This window comes from Eschscholzia californica, unplaced genomic scaffold, assembly GCF_041429995.1.
Source record: "Eschscholzia californica isolate CP2 unplaced genomic scaffold, dmEscCali1.0.p SCAF_3, whole genome shotgun sequence".
Taxonomy (NCBI): domain Eukaryota; kingdom Viridiplantae; phylum Streptophyta; class Magnoliopsida; order Ranunculales; family Papaveraceae; genus Eschscholzia; species Eschscholzia californica.
Genome location: NW_028238420.1, coordinates 14,173,006 through 14,190,382, shown reverse-complemented (window position 1 = coordinate 14,190,382; position 17,377 = coordinate 14,173,006). Strand labels below are relative to the sequence as shown.

The 17,377-nt window shown below is 38.3% G+C and overlaps 1 protein-coding gene across 2 annotated transcripts in view; it reads right to left on the bottom strand.

Annotated features, from left to right (window-relative positions):
• THO2 overlaps positions 1-17,377 on the bottom strand; it is a 36,054-nt gene that overhangs the window by 9,103 nt on the left and 9,574 nt on the right. The window contains exons 9-25 of one of the 2 annotated variants that reach the window (XM_086670755.1): positions 17,269-17,337; positions 17,028-17,161; positions 14,472-14,547; positions 13,051-13,241; positions 12,474-12,554; positions 12,177-12,372; positions 11,848-12,090; positions 11,692-11,772; positions 11,471-11,590; positions 11,325-11,384; positions 4,939-5,066; positions 3,076-3,172; positions 2,864-2,992; positions 2,342-2,445; positions 1,965-2,145; positions 826-1,004; positions 77-683 (exon numbers count right to left, since the gene is read on the bottom strand). In XM_086670755.1, coding sequence (XP_086526881.1) covers positions 77-683; positions 826-1,004; positions 1,965-2,145; positions 2,342-2,445; positions 2,864-2,992; positions 3,076-3,172; positions 4,939-5,066; positions 11,325-11,384; positions 11,471-11,590; positions 11,692-11,772; positions 11,848-12,090; positions 12,177-12,372; positions 12,474-12,554; positions 13,051-13,241; positions 14,472-14,547; positions 17,028-17,161; positions 17,269-17,337 — 2,676 coding nt within the window. Of the gene's footprint in view, positions 1-76; positions 684-825; positions 1,005-1,964; positions 2,146-2,341; positions 2,446-2,863; positions 2,993-3,075; positions 3,173-4,938; positions 5,067-11,324; positions 11,385-11,470; positions 11,591-11,691; positions 11,773-11,847; positions 12,091-12,176; positions 12,373-12,473; positions 12,555-13,050; positions 13,242-14,471; positions 14,548-15,407; positions 15,954-17,027; positions 17,162-17,268; positions 17,338-17,377 lie in introns of those variants that run through there. The other variant, XM_086670756.1, reaches the window with a different exon arrangement.

The following is a 17,377-nucleotide window of genomic DNA, read 5'->3' as shown; positions in this document are numbered from 1 at the left end:
ATGATAAAGAAGCATAAAACAAGACTTCATTGTACACAGAACATGCAGACACAGAATTGCATTGAAATATACTAACCTTCCAATGGTAAGCCATCTTTAAAGTCTCGTATAAGAATCTCCCCAATCTACCTGCTTCGTATTCAGTGCAGCAGCATATCATTGGTTGCAAGGTCTTGCATATAAGGACATCAATATGATTGACAGTGTTAAAAAAAGGGGTGCCAAGAGAATGCAAAGTGTGCACAAACTTGGCACAATATACAGCATCCGGCATGCTGAAAATACAGCGGGGAAATATACAGCGCTGAAGAAACTCCATGTTAATCTTTAGAGTGTCTGGGCATGAGCTCAACCACTTGTCCTTTTCATGAGCAAGCCGCTCGCGCACAGATGAAACGTGTTCCTCGTGCTTGTGGTATTCACCACTCAAACGATCAAGTGACTCTTGAATCCTTTCCTTATCCTTTTTCCTTTTGGTGATTGCTGAACTCGAATTATCAGAAAGCTCTTCCAATGCTTTAATAGCAGAATGCTGCTTCACAATCTCCGAGTCATAACGACTTTTAGGAACATAGAGATCATAGAGTGTGAGACCCCAAAATGTGGCATACAGGTCAGGAGATAGGCTATTCCAGGCTTTTAGAGGCAACATTGTTTGTACCGTATCAAGAAGATATGACCACCTATAAGGAATGACAGAGAGTTCGGTATTAGAGTTCACTTCTTAAGTTCTTATCTAACTATGTTAAATAAAATAAGAATATTGATAGTGAAATGTTTATTTAAAAATTTAAGAATAAGTGAAATGACGGAAAAGAATGATACGTGATAGGCTTTCGAGAAGCTCCAAGATCCAGAATCAGCTTGGTAGATGACATTGAGAATTCTGACTCCTGCCCATGTGAACTATTTGTCTCTTCGATATTATTACGTGGCCAGAACTTGTCAGAGCCACTTGAGCATTTAAAGAGCCTCATCACCGGCCGATATATTAAAAAGGCCACCTGAGTAAGCAAAAGGTACTGTCCGAGTAGTGAATGATAAAATAAAAGATACTGTCATATCATAGGGAAACCGAATTGTTTCACCTAGATACAAGTAATGTTTGAACCTAGAGATGGTCTGTTTCATAAAGCGAAGTGTACAGTCTAGGCAGCACCAAGGCATAAGCCTTGTTTAAGGCAGAAAATCTTATCAACAATTTACACAATAAGAATAAAGAGTAGAGGATAGGTAGCTTGATATTAACCAAGATATAGACAAGCAAGATAGGCAACAAGTACTAAGCAGTTAACAAACAAAATCCAAGTGCTCCAAAACTCAAAGTTTTTGTAAGTTAGATCTAAGATACAGTAAAAAGAAATTAGAAAGGGGGTAACAGGAGTAATTAAAAAAGACAATATCTGATGTGTTATAAATGGAAATGCCTACACAGTTTGGACTTAATATAGCAAGTAAACTTTTTTTAGCCACCTCAATGCAGGTAGTGAAGCGGAAACGAAAACGTGTGCACCTGCTGCATTTTAAAGCATTGTATCAGGTGACACGAAGGCACTAGCATCGATGCATAAAGTGAGAAATGACATTAAGGCGAGTCTAGGCCTACGCCTCAACCGCCTTTTAAAACATAGATATTGAATTCACAGAGGGTACATCCTAGTAAAGTTGTTTAATTGTTTGGTTTAAAACAAGAATATAAGTCATCTAATTTAGGTTTAACCACACGTTACGAAGGGCTCCTGCCATGTCCAGACAATACCTATCTTTAGTTTTCTCCAAGTGAGAAGCCATAATGGATTCTTAACCAGATTGCAGATAGAATAGAACTTCTACCCTTTCAAGTCTTGACGTGTTCAGTTGATATAGATACTACTACAGAACATTTTTATATATAAGATGATCAAAATTATCCAAGAGTTAGAATTATACAAAAACAAGCATTATGCTATATAAGATGAGCATACCTCTGGGTCAAGGTGGTACTTGTGGATAAGATCGTCCAGAGGAGGTATCAGTTGAGCATAAGCAATTGATGGTGAAAGGGCACTAGTGAGAAACTCCACATATTGCAAAAGAGTTCCGTGACATCTATCAAACTGCTCACTGACCATCTTAATGTGTGGCGCATCTGCATTTATGACAACCCTGAAGACCATTGAACAACTGCATGTCATTTTCATTATCTTAGAGTAACCAGCTTTCCATGAAGTAATGTAATTCAAGAAGCAAGCGAGGACTTAAAGTGTTTGATCAGCCATGAACCACTAGAGCATGAGTTATATTAAAATGAGATCAACGACCGTTACTAGAAATTTCAGAACCTTCAAACCAGATAACTTACAAAGCACGATGCTGGGCTAGGAGCAACAAAAGGGGGATTGCCAACTTCGGTTCATCTTTTGGTAGCAATGAGTCCTTTAGCCTATTAATAGATCTAATCAATGCCTGCATGAGAATTTTTATAGTATGAGTACTGAATTTGATGTCATATCAAGCTATAGGACATACTAAAAAAAATATATAACCCATCCTAGTATTATATATATAAATACACATGTGTATATATACATATCCAATACAGTACAACCATTTCATAAAAAAAGACCCCTTCAAGGAAGCTTTAGTTTTCTCAAAATTTGCAAGGTTAGAATTGGATTCAATTAATTTGACTGTCCAGGACTTTACACCTCTCTTTAACATCACCGAATAACTAGTTTTCCAGACTCTAAGAAATGGTAGAAGAGTAGGGTCCGATGATTCACAGTCCCCAACAAGTTTGTACGGATACTCCTGCCTGCGCAAATTGCTGGAGTGAAACTAGTAAGGAACAGAGTTATGCATCAAGTATCATAGTGACATTAACCTTGTTAGTCCTCGCCATCCCAAATGCAGTAGCCTGATAACGTAAAGTTTCACTTCCTGCCATTGCGTCCAATTGTTCCTCTGTCATGTTCTCTGTATACTGAACATTTGCCATTTGTTGTATAAGCTCCTGCAACATTCACGTGGTCTATAAACAAGATAACCAGAGCATATAGTTCAGGGCAAACGAATAATACTCTCAACAGACAATACCTGCAAGAGAACAAGCTCAATACCCTCCTCCTTTTTCAACTGATTAACAAGGTACTGAAAAAGACCTCTTAACTCCATGGAAGGGTATTTCTTACACCTACAGGTTAACAATAGCCTCAGCTCAATAAACATGTTCAGCTATTACAAAAACTTGAAACTTCTTGCTTTAATGGTTTCATTATTTTTTCTTAGTTCAGTAGTTACGTTGGTATTATTCTATTTTTCAGATGCGCTATATTGTCAATAAACTCCAAAACTGCTAAAGCAGTACCAAATCACACAGGCAAGCAATTCCCAACCATCTCTATTACCAAAAACTTGAAACTTCTTGGTTTCATTACTTTTTCTTAGTTCAGTAGTTTCATTGGTATTATTTTATTTTTCAGATGCGCTATATTTGTCAATAAACTCCAAAACTGCTAAAGCAGTACCAAATCATACAGGCAAGCAATTCCCAACCATCTCTATTACCATTCAAAAAATTCCCCTCAATTCCATCAAAGAAAATAATAGGAGAACAGACGGACTTTAGGATAGAAAAAATGTCAGAATCAGACTGTGAAGAACTTTTGGCATTCTGGAAGCAGCTGTCGTGACCAAGGGCGGAGCCATGATATAAAATTAGTCGGACTAGCCTAAAAGTACTTAGAGAGTAAATGTTTCATTTCTAACGAATATGCACTTTGAAGTAATATTTGAAAAGCAATTTTTACCAAATATGTAATATTTCGTTAATAGTTCAAACATAAATACCTTAACAAGAATTAACCTTAAAAATTTATAATGTATGTGATCATTGATAATTTGAGGACAAAGAATTAATTAAAAGGTAACGTGGATGACACATATAAAAGGGGGTAAAACTTGACTGTAGTTTCAAAAAAAATGATCAAAAAAGAATTAGGTTCATAAGTAGGGAGCATGACTTGGGACTTTAAAGAAAATTACATATAAATAAGGACCAATAGAGAAGTATTTAACAAAAAGATATTAAAATTGGAAATGTGGGACTTGAGGTTTGAACTTGTGACCATGAACTCAACCACCTGGCTATCTCCCCAATCCTATTGATCCTTTCCCTTTATCAGGTAAACATAACCCTGACTGCAGCCAGGGGTAGCCTACCCCTGGCTCCGCCCTTGGTCGTGACTGTTACATTGTTTTACTGCGAAGAATCAGCCTAATCAGGAAGACCTAACCCAAAGTTGCTGGAATTCAGATTGCTTAGGTGTGTGGTGTGACATCAAGTAGGTGGCGCACTACCATTCCTGTACGTCTATGCAAGAGGATTACCCTTATGGTATGGCTTTTGGAGTCAATGTATGTTTTGGACTATTTTACTCCACAGTACCACGCACACGCACATGATGTCAGTCTAGATGGACTATTAGTAGTACATTGTGACTTTAACGGTGATGAACCTGAATGTATTTTATATGAACGAATAGAATCGGACAGTCAAACAAAATATAATAGCCTTTGTTCGTATGTGTATTATAATGCTGTCCAAGCTTTGCACCTTTAGTGCCAGCCCTAAAATCCATTCTGGACATGGAGACTCTCAGCTCAGGAGAGCACCAATTACTAGATCACTTCATTGAACCTTAGTAGTTGGCACCAAAACCACATATGACCTGTATATCGGGGATAATATCTAAATATTTAAGAAATAGTGAAAAGTAGAATTTCTTGCTTTTTTGGTCTAGCTGATGTGCGACGACTATCGCAAAACAAACAACTTAGAGTGCAATATTCTATTACTTTTGACAATGACATGCTTAAGAAATAAGATAGATATAAGAACAAGTCCTAATTCCAAAAAAGAGAATGTATTTCATGCAATAGTAAGAGAACAAGACATACAAATGTCCCCAAAAAGAAGCTAGAGATTGAAGCCAGTCCGACAAGTTAAGGCCATCATCTTTTAGTTTGTCACGCCCCCTTTGTGCCAAGCGTTCAATCACGACATATTCCAAAATATCGTACTCAAGCTGCATATTAAAGAATATATTAGTCATCAAATACCATGACAAAAAAAACTTGACAATTATATCTAGGCCCCACATGACAAGAATCTCTGTTCTAGTATGGTAACCACAGTACACTTTGGTGCATTTATGGTACGAATAATGATACGCAGATAGCTCTGGTACCGTACAAGTGCCTGCGCGCAATACCATGCGAGTATCCAATACTCTAGGGTATACCTCATCAGTACATAGTTTTCTCTTGCCTTACGTTTAGACTATTTTCTCAAAACAGTGTATACTCCCTATGATGCATATATACTAGATACTCCTACACTCACACTACTATGTCCATTAACCTTAAAAGCTGGACAACTTAACTAAAATCATCTTTTATTTAATTACCCAACTAGTCGGGCTTATAAGTTCTACAAATAAATTGTGTTTATTACTACTGAAGTTCCCATAAGTCAATTTTGGGGTACTAGATCATGAATCCACCCAAAAGGGTACATGAATCGAGTGTGCATTAGCCACGGGGTGGTAGGGTACAAAGGAAAACTACAACCACCGCAAAATATATTTCTTTTGAAAGTTAGATTGAATATATTAGAAAAAGAAACTATTTACAGATGGGTGGGGTACTTTGGACAATGTCTCACATCATCCATGTATCCCATTGCATAACAACATCAAGATAAGATACATTCTTAAATTTATCTATTCTCCTAATCCAAGCGAAGATTGTGCCCTTCACATCTTCAATATCAACTGAAGAGTTGAGGTTCTTTCCTTTAAAGATCTTATTATTCCTATCGTTCCATATGCTCCATATAATTGCAGCAGAGTTGCCACACCTCCCTTCTATGTTTATGTTTGAAAAGCCCATCCCACTGGGTTACCATATGGTTGATAGAGTTTGGTATGCACCATTGTCCAGCCATGGACTGAATGAAGAAACTCCACAAGTTAGAAGCCACCTTACAATGCAAAAACATGTGCTCCAATGATTCTTCCTCTTGCTTACATAGGATGCATCTGTTAGGTATCTGGAAGCCTCTTCTTTTCAGGGCGTCCATCGTAGGTACTTTGCGCATCAAAATTGCCCACATAAAGAAGCCTACCCTAGGAGGTAGAGCTTTGATCCAAGCATATTTTGAGACACATGGCTCGAGCAGGCTGTCATCACTATCCAATCTCTTATAGCAATTCAAGACTGATAGTGGATCTTTTTCCTCTGTACGCCAAACTCTTATATCCGAACCTTCCCCCCTACTAGCATCATGGAGGATTTGCAGTAGGTGAACATACTGTTGGAGTTCCCAATCATTCAAGTTTCTTCTGACTGTTATGTCCCATTCTCTGCTAATATTGTTGAAAACCTCTGCCACGGTGGCTTTTGGTTTCATAGCCAGCCTATAGATGTGAGGGAATGTAATTTGCAAGGTTTCTGTCCCCAACCATAAGTCCGTCCAAAATTCGATCTTGGACCCATCACCCAATCTCCACTTAGTAAGGCTGTGATACTCTTTCAGATTGGCTGTTATGCCTTTCCAAACTCCACACCCGTAGGATGCTCTTTTGCACTTGTAGGTCCACTCCTTATAGCTCCTACCGTACTTACTAAAAATAATCTTTTGCCAAAGTTGATCCTTCTCATGATCCATCCTCCACAGCCACTTAATGAGGAGAGCTTGACTCATGTGTGCTAAGTTTTTGACCCCCATGCCTCCCTTACCTCTGCTAGTGGTAAGCTGCTTCCACTTCATCCAATGTAGACTTCTCTGATTCATAGTAGTATTCCATAAGGAGCACATTTTATTTTCAATGATCTTAAGTACCCCTTTCGGAATTGAGAACAGTGACAAGTAATAAGTGGGGAGAGCCTGGAGTACTAACTTCAGGAGGGTTATCTTGCCACCTTTGGACAAAATGTGGCCTTTCCATGCAGCTAACCTCTTGTTGACCCTTTCAATAACAGGATTCCATAGCTTCTTGGATTTGTATCTTTCTCCCAGGGGCAATCCAAGGTAAGAGGTAGGTAGACATCCTACCTGGCATCCAAATTCCTTAATCATCTCATGATTCATATTATTGTCACCTACCTTGGTAGCACTGTATATATAAGGCTTCAGCATGTTCACCTTAAGACCTGAGGAAATTTCATACCATATGAGGATATCTCTTAGTGTCCTTAGTTGATTGCCATCCTCCTCTATAAAGAATAGAGTATCATCCGTAAATTGGAGGTGGTTGATCCTGTCTCCTCCATTGTCCGCAGTAAAACCCTTTATCCATCCTCTTTTCCCAGCTTCCTGTAGGCACTGACTAAGAACTTCAGCAACTAACAGGAACAGGAGGGGATACAGGGGATCCCCCTGTCTGATTCCTCTAGAACTTTGAAAGACCTCTGATGGTCTTCCATTGATCAAAACTGAAAAGGTAGCAGTCGAGATGCAGGAATAAATCCAACTCCTCCATTTGTACCCAAATCCCATACGTTCCATAGTCTTGTACAAGAAATCCCAGCTTATTCTATCATACGCCTTCTCCAAATCAGCCTTCACTACTAATCCATTGCTTCCTTCTCTCCTCCTGGAGTCAATCAACTCATTAGCTACCATAACTCCATCCAGGATCTGTCTACCATTTACAAACGCCCCTTGGCAGGGTGATATCAAGCTGCCCATAACTCTAGACAACCGTGTGGCCAAAACTTTAGCTACAATTTTGCAGGCTCCTCCCACCAAACTGATTGGTCTGTAATCCTTGAAACTAGAGCTATGTTGGGTTTTGGAGATTAGGACAATAAATGTGTGATTCAATCTCCAGTGGAAGTGAGCTCCTGACGCAAACTCACATATCATATCCATCAAATTAACTTTAATGGTATCCCAGGTTCTCACAAAGAAAGAGATAGGGAAGCCATCCGGCCCAGGAGCCTTATCCTTGGCTAAATCCTTGAGTGCAGTCAACACTTCCTCCTCTGATATATCTGCTTCCAAAAGTTCAGCTTCTACATCAGACAAGGAAGGAAGATGCATATTATCCAAGCCTGGTCGCCACAACCGAGGTTCCTCATACAAATTGCTGAAGAAAGATACAGCCTCTCTACTAATCTCCTCCTCCTCTGATATGGCAGCCTCCTCTTTCATAATTACACTGATTTTGTTCTGTCTCCTCCTACAATTGATGATCTTATGAAAGTATGAAGTATTCCTGTCCCCAGCCTTCAGCCACTGAGACCTAGATTTCTGTCTCAAGCTTATCTCCTCAAGACTAAGTAGCTTATCCAAGTTAGCCTTCAGAAGGTTCTTTGAAGTGAACTCACTAAGAGACAATCCTTGGCTTTTGCTCCTTCAACTCTAATTCCTTTATTCCATTCTGGAGTTCATTGAATTCCTTAGAGAAGCATCTGAACTTCTCTCTCGACCAGGACTTGAGTTTCTCCTTCAGGAACTGGAATTTGAACCCTAGGGTGTGGCCAGCTGAACTTCCAAGAGGGCACTCATGCCACCATCTATCTATGTTATCCTTGAAATCCTTATCCAACATCCACACCTCCTCCAGCCTAAAAGGTGGGGGGTTAGACGGATCGATTACAGCTCTGAGTAGGGGGTGTGATCTGAGGTGGGTCTCGGCAACACTATCTGCTCAACTCCTGGGAACTTATCCTCCCACTTCCCATTAATCAAGAATCTATCAAGCACACACAGAACAGGGGGTCTCCTGGTTGTTCGTCCAGGTGAATTCCGATCCTTGTTTGGGCAAGTCTAACATTGCATTTCTGTCAACCCACTCTCCAAAGTCTCTCATAGCAGGTGAAACAGTGGAGTTACCTTTCTTTTCATGTAAGAATCTAATCACGTTGAAGTCTCCACCTACACCAGGGTTTATCCCATGTTGCTGCCACTAAGTCTAATTCAATCCACATATCTTTCCGCATGGAATTATCACAAGGGCCATAAACACCAGTAAAAACCCATTCGAAGTTATCATTCAGATTCTTAAACAAAAAGGAGATGCTATACTTGCCTTTCAATACATCACAAACTGACAAGGCAAGTGAATCCCAAAGACACAAAATGCCCCCTGAGGCACCCTCAGAGGGAATCCCATCCCACCCACAGACATTAGAACCCCATAAGCTACGAAATAAAGAAGGAGGAAATTCACTAACTTTCGACTCCTGAATACATAATAACGAAATCTCATACTGCCTAACTAAATTCAACTAGTCTCGATTTAATCACCACTAGTCTCCAATTGGCTGACTAGTCCTCAATGCCGATTTTTACAGTCATGGCATCTCGAAGGTATAATCATCTTCCATAACTTTAAATCAAGTTGATGAATGAGCTCGTTGAGGATTGGACCTCAAAATATTTCTCTGGAACGTGGACCACTTCAGTACGAGGCATAGGAACCAATACGCAATACTCTACCATGTTAGCATCAGGTACCTCTTTTTTTTTGAAAGATTAGGTTGAATATAAGGAAGAAGAAAGAATATACAACGAGAAAGAAAAGATGAGAACTTGGGGAACTTGTTACATTACCCCAAGTGTCCCAATTAACAACCATGTCAAAAAAAGAAACGTCCTTGAATTCTATAGCAATTCAGACCAAGCGAATATAGTTCCTTTGATATATTCTATGTCGACTTTGCTTGTCAAATTAGCTTCCTTGAAGATCTTGTTGTTCCTATCCTTCCAAATATTCCAAATTATAGCCGCCAGAATTAGAAGCCAAATACGCCTCCTAGACTGTTTCACTTTCATCAGGTACCTCTTTGATATGTTACTTTTAGCCGCAGTATGTTTTGGAGTATTTTCCTAAATAAAACATACTCATTTTGATGCATATACATATTAGGTACACCTAGTCTCAGTAATTTTATCTCCATAGAACTTAAATTCTTAACTAGTAACTAAACAAGAGTGTGGTTAACTGCTCAACTAGTTGTTCTTTAATTAAGTCCAGAATTCCGGCATGCCAAATTTGGGGGACTGGACCATGAACCCTCAAGAAAGGAACTGGCAATCCAACACAATATGCTAGAGGGAGTTGAGTATTTGGTATCTTTGCTCCAAATTTCCTGCTCCTCTATCACCCTCGGCTCTGATCCACCCTTAAGTTGGCAATACTGTTATCTCTGGATCTACACTTGACGATTTTGTGAAAATACTTAGTATTTCTGTCCCCTGCAAAGAGCCACCTCAGTCGGGCTTTTCATCAAATTATCCAGCTTAACCTTGTAACTTTCTATTCCTGAATTCCAAATCAGAGAGATCCTTGTTTCTCCTTCTAAATCCCAGAAACTATTTTCCTTCTGAAGCACTGCTCTGAATTTAGCTCTGGGCCAGGCCTTCATCTTGTCCTTCAAATAATGAAGTTTATTGCATAGAGTCTTCCCTTTGTCTTCGTCGACAGCAACTTCTTTCCACCATTGCTCCACCATAGGCATAAATTCATCATAGGGCAGGCGGGAGAGCATCACTTTACTTTTGCAGAAAGAAGCACTGGGGAGTGGTCTGAAGATGGTTTTTGCAGAATGGCTTGAGGGATATGCTGAAAATAATCATTCTAGTTGTGGTTAACAAGGAATCCATCAAGCTTGTGCGTTACTGGACTCCACTGGTTATTAGACCATGAGAACGACATACAACTAGAAGGTAAATCAACTACCTGATTTCTGTATTTTACCCAATCATCAAAATCCCTCATGCTAGAAGTTAATTCTACCTCCATTTCTCTTTTCATGGGTGAGTCTAACCACCTTGAAGTCCTATGCACCAAGAAAGTCTACATCTGTTGTTGACAGAGTTCAGTTCATTCCAAAAACTGATTCTCAAGGAGGCATCATTAGGTCCATATGCAGCAGTTAATTCCATTCGTAACCATCCCTTACATATGCAGAAGAATCGATCCGGTTACAAAAGATTGGATCCTACAAGCATTAAATCCCCCTTGAGGCCCCGATGGAGCGAAGAAACCTAAACAAAACATATTTCTCTCCCCAAATCCTTCTATTAACTACCTGTGACATCTGCTCCATCTTATTTTCTTGGAAATTAAATGACTACGTCGGCATTATGTTTCAACGTGATTTTACATACTGCATTCTGTCTTGCAGGTGACCTCATCCCCCTTACTTTCCAAGATATAATTTTTACAGACATTCGGGTTCATTCATACCAGGAAGAACCTACTGGTAGCAAGTTGCAACATGAAAAATGAAAAATAAAATGGCAAAAGCTGGAAGAAAAAAGAAATGCAAACCTGAGTCAGATACTTAAATGCATCAACAACAGGAGCTATCATATCTCTGTATGCTTCAATCTGTACAAATGAGATTCAAATATCATAAGATCCTCTGAAAGACTCAAATACGCAGCCTCAACTATCTTAACAATTAGATGAAGCACCTGATGAACAATTGTTCTAAGTACGGTCATGGGATTAGCATGAGCTAGCTTCGCTACCATGCGACCCAGTTGCTTTAAATTTTCTTTAGCAAGCCGCTTCAAGATCCTTCTGGTGTCCAACTATGGAGCAATAATAAAAATAAAAATAAATAAGATGACCAAGTAAGTACAAGACCGAGAGAACTAACTAAATCACCTCACTCCAATAACAACAGTAATACCTTCGCCGTCTGTCTTGCAGCTAAAACCATTGGAATGCGCTCATCATTTTTTTCCCATTCACCATACAAACGGTAGCGCACCTAGAAGCCAAGATTCATAAACATTATGTCACAAGCTTCAATATTAGAGGAAACTAGAACTGGTGTCATACCAACCTCGTATGGGAGGAGACACATTACTTCCCATATCTCCTGCCCCACTGCAGGATTTGCATGTATTAACTGCAGTGAAGGAAGTATGCATGTCCCTAGGGCTTCCTCAACCCTTAATTTAGCTTCTTTAAAGTGGAGACGAGGATCTTGAATACTGACTTTTGCAGATTGCAGAGATATTGCTTCTCCACTAGAAGCTACAAGTTCACTTGCAGAAAGATAATAGCCCCTCAATACTCTACAAACCTGTCCAAACATTTTACAATGACAAATCAGTTTGGACATAAAGCAGCCTTTTCTTGGGCAACGAGAAAATTAAACAGTCAACAGACCTTCTGTAGCAGTACAGCATCACGGTAGAGGTATGGCCCTGCTGAAGCTAGCATCTCAAAAAGTTCCTTGGGAAGATCAATGAATGATCTTGGCACTGAAAGAGCATCTGTTGCTTCAGAGACATCAGAAGCAAAACTCTGAAGGTGTGTTTGACGTACAGTGTTATACACTGAGGAGATCGAATTTTCAATGGCCCTGAACATATTTTACCTTAGATGGAGAATAACGTACTAACCTATGGTTGACGAATAGAATAACTAGATAAAAGAAAAATAGAAATCTATAAACTAAAATACCTAAATAAACCCTTGCAAATCTCAACATGCGCGACAGGATTGAGGGGAGAGAGACGTAGAAAGAGAATGTGTGCATGATACCTGGAAAAAACAGAGCCAACATGATAATAGATAAATGGCTAGAATAGTATAAACGATTATTTTCTTTTCAGGTAGAAAGTATAACATATTGGCGATTGCATACGGATTACGGAAACAAATGGAACCATTATCTAGTACAGGATCCAGGATCTTCACTGCTATCACCAGAAAAGTGGTTGTACTTTAAATGTAAAATTAACAAGTACTTAGTTTAATATATACTGTCAAGTCAATACTCCAAACTAATTATTAAGAGAGCTTAAACCCCTTGCATGTTATGTCAAAATGGTTGATACAAGGTTTCTTTACAAACTTTTTTTTCTTGAAGATTTGAATTAATTTATAAAAGGGGAAAAAACAACCCAAGAAAGAAATCCACCGAGTAAACCTAAACTCTCCGAGTAAACCTAAACTCTGAGTAAACCTAAAAGGGGAAAATTTTGAATTAAGTTTCTTTACACACTTAATTATGAAAATTATATTACAATGTACGTACCAGTCATTCACAGAAAGAAATCCACTGAGTAAACCTAAACTCTGGTTATTTTCAAGCTCCGCAGAACGTTCTTCGACAGCATTCCTTTCCATGTCTAAAGCAGAATAGAGATCTATGGTAACATCTTGTTTCTCTTCATCCATCAAGTCCTTCCCAGTAGCAGCTAGATTTATTTTGCCAATTCTGTTAGCCTACATAAGCAATTGAAGTATTGAACAAGTGTGGTGCTTTAGTACTTAGGCGACCCATCAATCAATTGAACTCAACATAATAGATGAAATAAAATACGAGATTACAATTATGATAGCATTGAGAACAATAAATAGTTAGCAGGAAAAGATGTCAGTCATTTGACTAATTTCTATATATGTTCGGTAACTTGCGTATTAATGCAGTTATAGGTGTTGGACACCAATACGAGACATACCAATGTGAAAATGTCTGTTACATTTCAGTTCCCTTCTTTCGAATTATATATTTTAACAATCCCTCCAAAAGATCTATACTAAAATTAGGTAGCCATATGAAGTACAAAGTACTCCATCACTACACTTATATTAGAAGTTAGTAGGAGTCTGCGTAGTTGTAATTTTTTTCTCTGCTACACTTTATATAACTTTCATCATTAATATCAATTTGAAGCTTCAAAAGAAGAAAAGGTCTTCGGGACATAATAGAGTTATCTTATCCAAATTATATCTAAATTACTTCAGGATAAAAATAATTTTTATTTTTGGATAAGTCCAATAAGGTATTGCTCCGGACAAGTCCAGTCCAATACCCCCCCCCCCCCCCCCCCCCAAACGAAGGGACTCGTCGTGTCATGTGCTTTAAATAACTCTCCTTTAGTTGGATTCCACTTTGCTTAATATTGGTTATTTACTATCATTTATTTAATTGATCTTGAGTTAGCATCAAAAACCCACCTTTTGCTCATATACAGCCTAAGCAAGCCGAGAACTACAATGTTATTTCTTCTAGGGTTTATCGAAATAGGACTATCAGTTGTAAACTCCTTTCTTCATCTCTAATTATAAGTTATAACAAAGTGCCTATTAACAAATAGAACAAAGAATTGCAGAAAAGTGTCTGTAAGAATTCCCCTATCCCCTTCAAATTTTGATTTACGATGAGTCTACGGCCATCAATATCTATTTTAAGTAGAGAACTTAGTTTTTCTGGAACAAGGCGCATCATACAACAACACGACAAGAATAGGTGATGATTACTCTCCCAGGTTTCCTATAATGAGTGAGCGTCTGTGCGAAACAATAACATAGAAATAAACCTGAATGAAATATTCTAATAACAATGGAAAAAGTTAATCGACCGAATTTAGTAGCACGTACGTCAACAAACTCTGGTTCAATTATATAGAACAAGCATAAAATACATAATGCAGATCAATGAATTTCGTATACCTCGTCAAAACGCTTTGCGGAGAATGTATCATAAAGCTCAAACGCCTCTTCATCTTTGGGAAGTAAATGTGCACATCTGAAAGGAGAAATAGTTGATAACCAAAAGCACAATATACATTTTCACTGAAGACGAAAGAAAAAGTGATAATCTCAACAGCCCTAGAAAAGTAAGTGAAAGAAGAACTTGAAAAAGGGTCGAGGAATCAAGAAACTTGAGAATGGCTTCTTCACAAGACAAAGGATAAAGACAAGTCTAGTGCATGCCTATTATTTATTATTATTATTATTATTATTGTTGTTATTATCATTATTGTTATTATTACTATTATTATTATTACTGTCACTATTATAATAATTATTATTATTACTATTATTATTAATTATTATCCACTCAAATACAGAGAAAGAAACTACTGAAAGCACGATTAGAAACTCTATCATTAGTTGCAACCAGTAAATATGAGATTCTGTAAACCTAATCGCAACACCAAGCTTGAAGTTTTACCAAGACACCATCACGTAATGAAATTGTTCTTGCTACTCAGATGAAGACAATGTGGCCTTTTCCAGTTTCACACAGACTTTTAAGTATTCAAAAACTTTAAATGATTATGCATTTCTATCTTTTAAAAGAAAACCTTATACACTAAACTACATGCTCGGCACAGCACAGAAATAGTGATAATTAAAATCGGCTACCATATAATTTTACAGAAAAAAGGTAAACTCGGCTACAGCTTTTACTATCAAGGCTAAATACAAAAGCAATGAAGTAAAAAAGTAGGAGTACACTTTCAAGCAAGAGTTCTCCCAGATCTTGGAATGGCTGCGCAAAGATATATTGAAGGTAACATCAGATGCAGTGATAGTATGTTGTACTTGTACAACAAAATGAATTACAGCAAACGGACCGGTGCTGATAATTTATGAACTCGCCTTGTCATGACAAATGTCATCCAGCCATCCATGTATTGAACTGAACTGGTTTCTCCAGTGCTGGCTTGCAGGCACAACATGGAATTTGTAGTTTCAAGAAAAACAATTTACTACAAGGATTTTCTCAAGTCAAGTACTTCAAGAATTCTAGAACCATGATAACGGATACCCTCTTCAAGTAACATACTTCTACAACCCCTCAATCGAGAATGAACTTATGACCGTGGAATTAAGGAAGCTGACACTTGGAAGGTCTTAAATAATCTTCCTCCCAGCCAACCCAATGGCGGAATGAATCTCATGCTCATAATCGTGGGCATCCATCGCCAACCTAAAGCAACCATTCAAGTCCTTACTTTTGAGAATAAACTCGTCCACGCCTTGCTGACTCAAGTTACAAATGAAATAACTAACATTTCATCAGTCTTGTTCTTCGAGAAGTATAGCTCGTTCATTGAGTAGTACATGAACAAGTGAATAACCACACAGAATAGTTGTGGGGGTAGGGAATTCAAAACAAGAGATATAGTCCAACATTTAAGGGCCAAAAGATCGGAACAGCAAGAGTTCGTCGAAAAGGTTTGACCCAAACTCAGGAGGAACTTCATCCTGTGGGACAGCAACCTAACCCATTCCTGATTAATGCCTTCTCAGAGGGGCTTTGATCATGAGAATAGTTCTGATTCCCCCATCTATACATCACATTTTTTTTTTCCGAACAATAATTCATCACATTATCTGGACAAGCATTAAGCCATATAACAGGGTTAAGAGTTCTCAATGCTGACACTTGTGCTTAGTAGGAGTTCTCATTCCAAGGTAACTTATCCAGTCCTATCATCATTTTTGTATGGACACATCTTAACAGAAGAATCACTTTAAGTCATATCGAGAATAAGGAAACTACAAATATTTATTGTCGAATGCAGATACCAGGATCACATTTTGAGGTTTCTGATGAATTCACTTATGTTTCACTCGCAGCTGATAGAATTTTGTTTACTATTGGCCAATCTTGTGCCATCCACTTCCATGTGGAGTCCCCAAAAGCGGAAAAGTTCTGTGCAACAAATACATTATTAGCATAGATTTGCGCCTAACCCTCAGATATGATAGTACCTACACCTGGCACCAATGCCCTAGACGTCCCAAAACCAAGTCAGAATAACAGTTCGTGTGGAACCTTTGATTACTGGCATAAAACTGGCGTTAAACCATGGAATAGCAAAAACGCGACGAACCCATCAAAAACATAGAGCATTTAATAAGTCCAGCCAATTGTACTTCATGATACAATGCAATAGATGTAATTTCCAATCTTCTGATGCTCAGTGTTGGTGTATGACATTAAGAATCTAGAATGAGTAGATGACCAAGAAATACACAAAACGAAGTATTAGTGTGACTTCCACCTCGTGTTACTGTGGTCATAACAAGCACACCACCTATGGTTTAATAAAGCATTGCTTTGTGATATTGAGAACTGAACAAGTCACAGACAAAAGTTAAGAAAGCAGGACCAACAGGGTCAATTGTAATTGCAGAACCCCGATGCCAAAGCCAAATTAATTACTCACAAGACTACCACAAAATATTTATTATAATGCACAACATACTCACATGCTATCAAGATCGATGAAGTCTGCTTTGACCAGTGCAGCTGCAAGCCGATAAAGCCCAAAAGGAACAGGATTGGGTACTTCCAGACGTTGATAATATTGAAACTTGAACCCCAGAATTTGAGAAGCATGAGACTGTAAAACATCAGAAGATAATTGGATGTATTTTTAGATTTGAGCTGTGAGCATAACAGAATTGTTCATTTGTCTTAATATGATCAAAATCTGGCATCCATGCATACCTTGGGAAATATAGGTATGAGGTCTAAGAATATATTATTGGCAGGTTGAAGTTCGAAGCACTCCAATACCTGGTGCAACAAAAAGCAGGTACATGGAAAATGGAGAAGG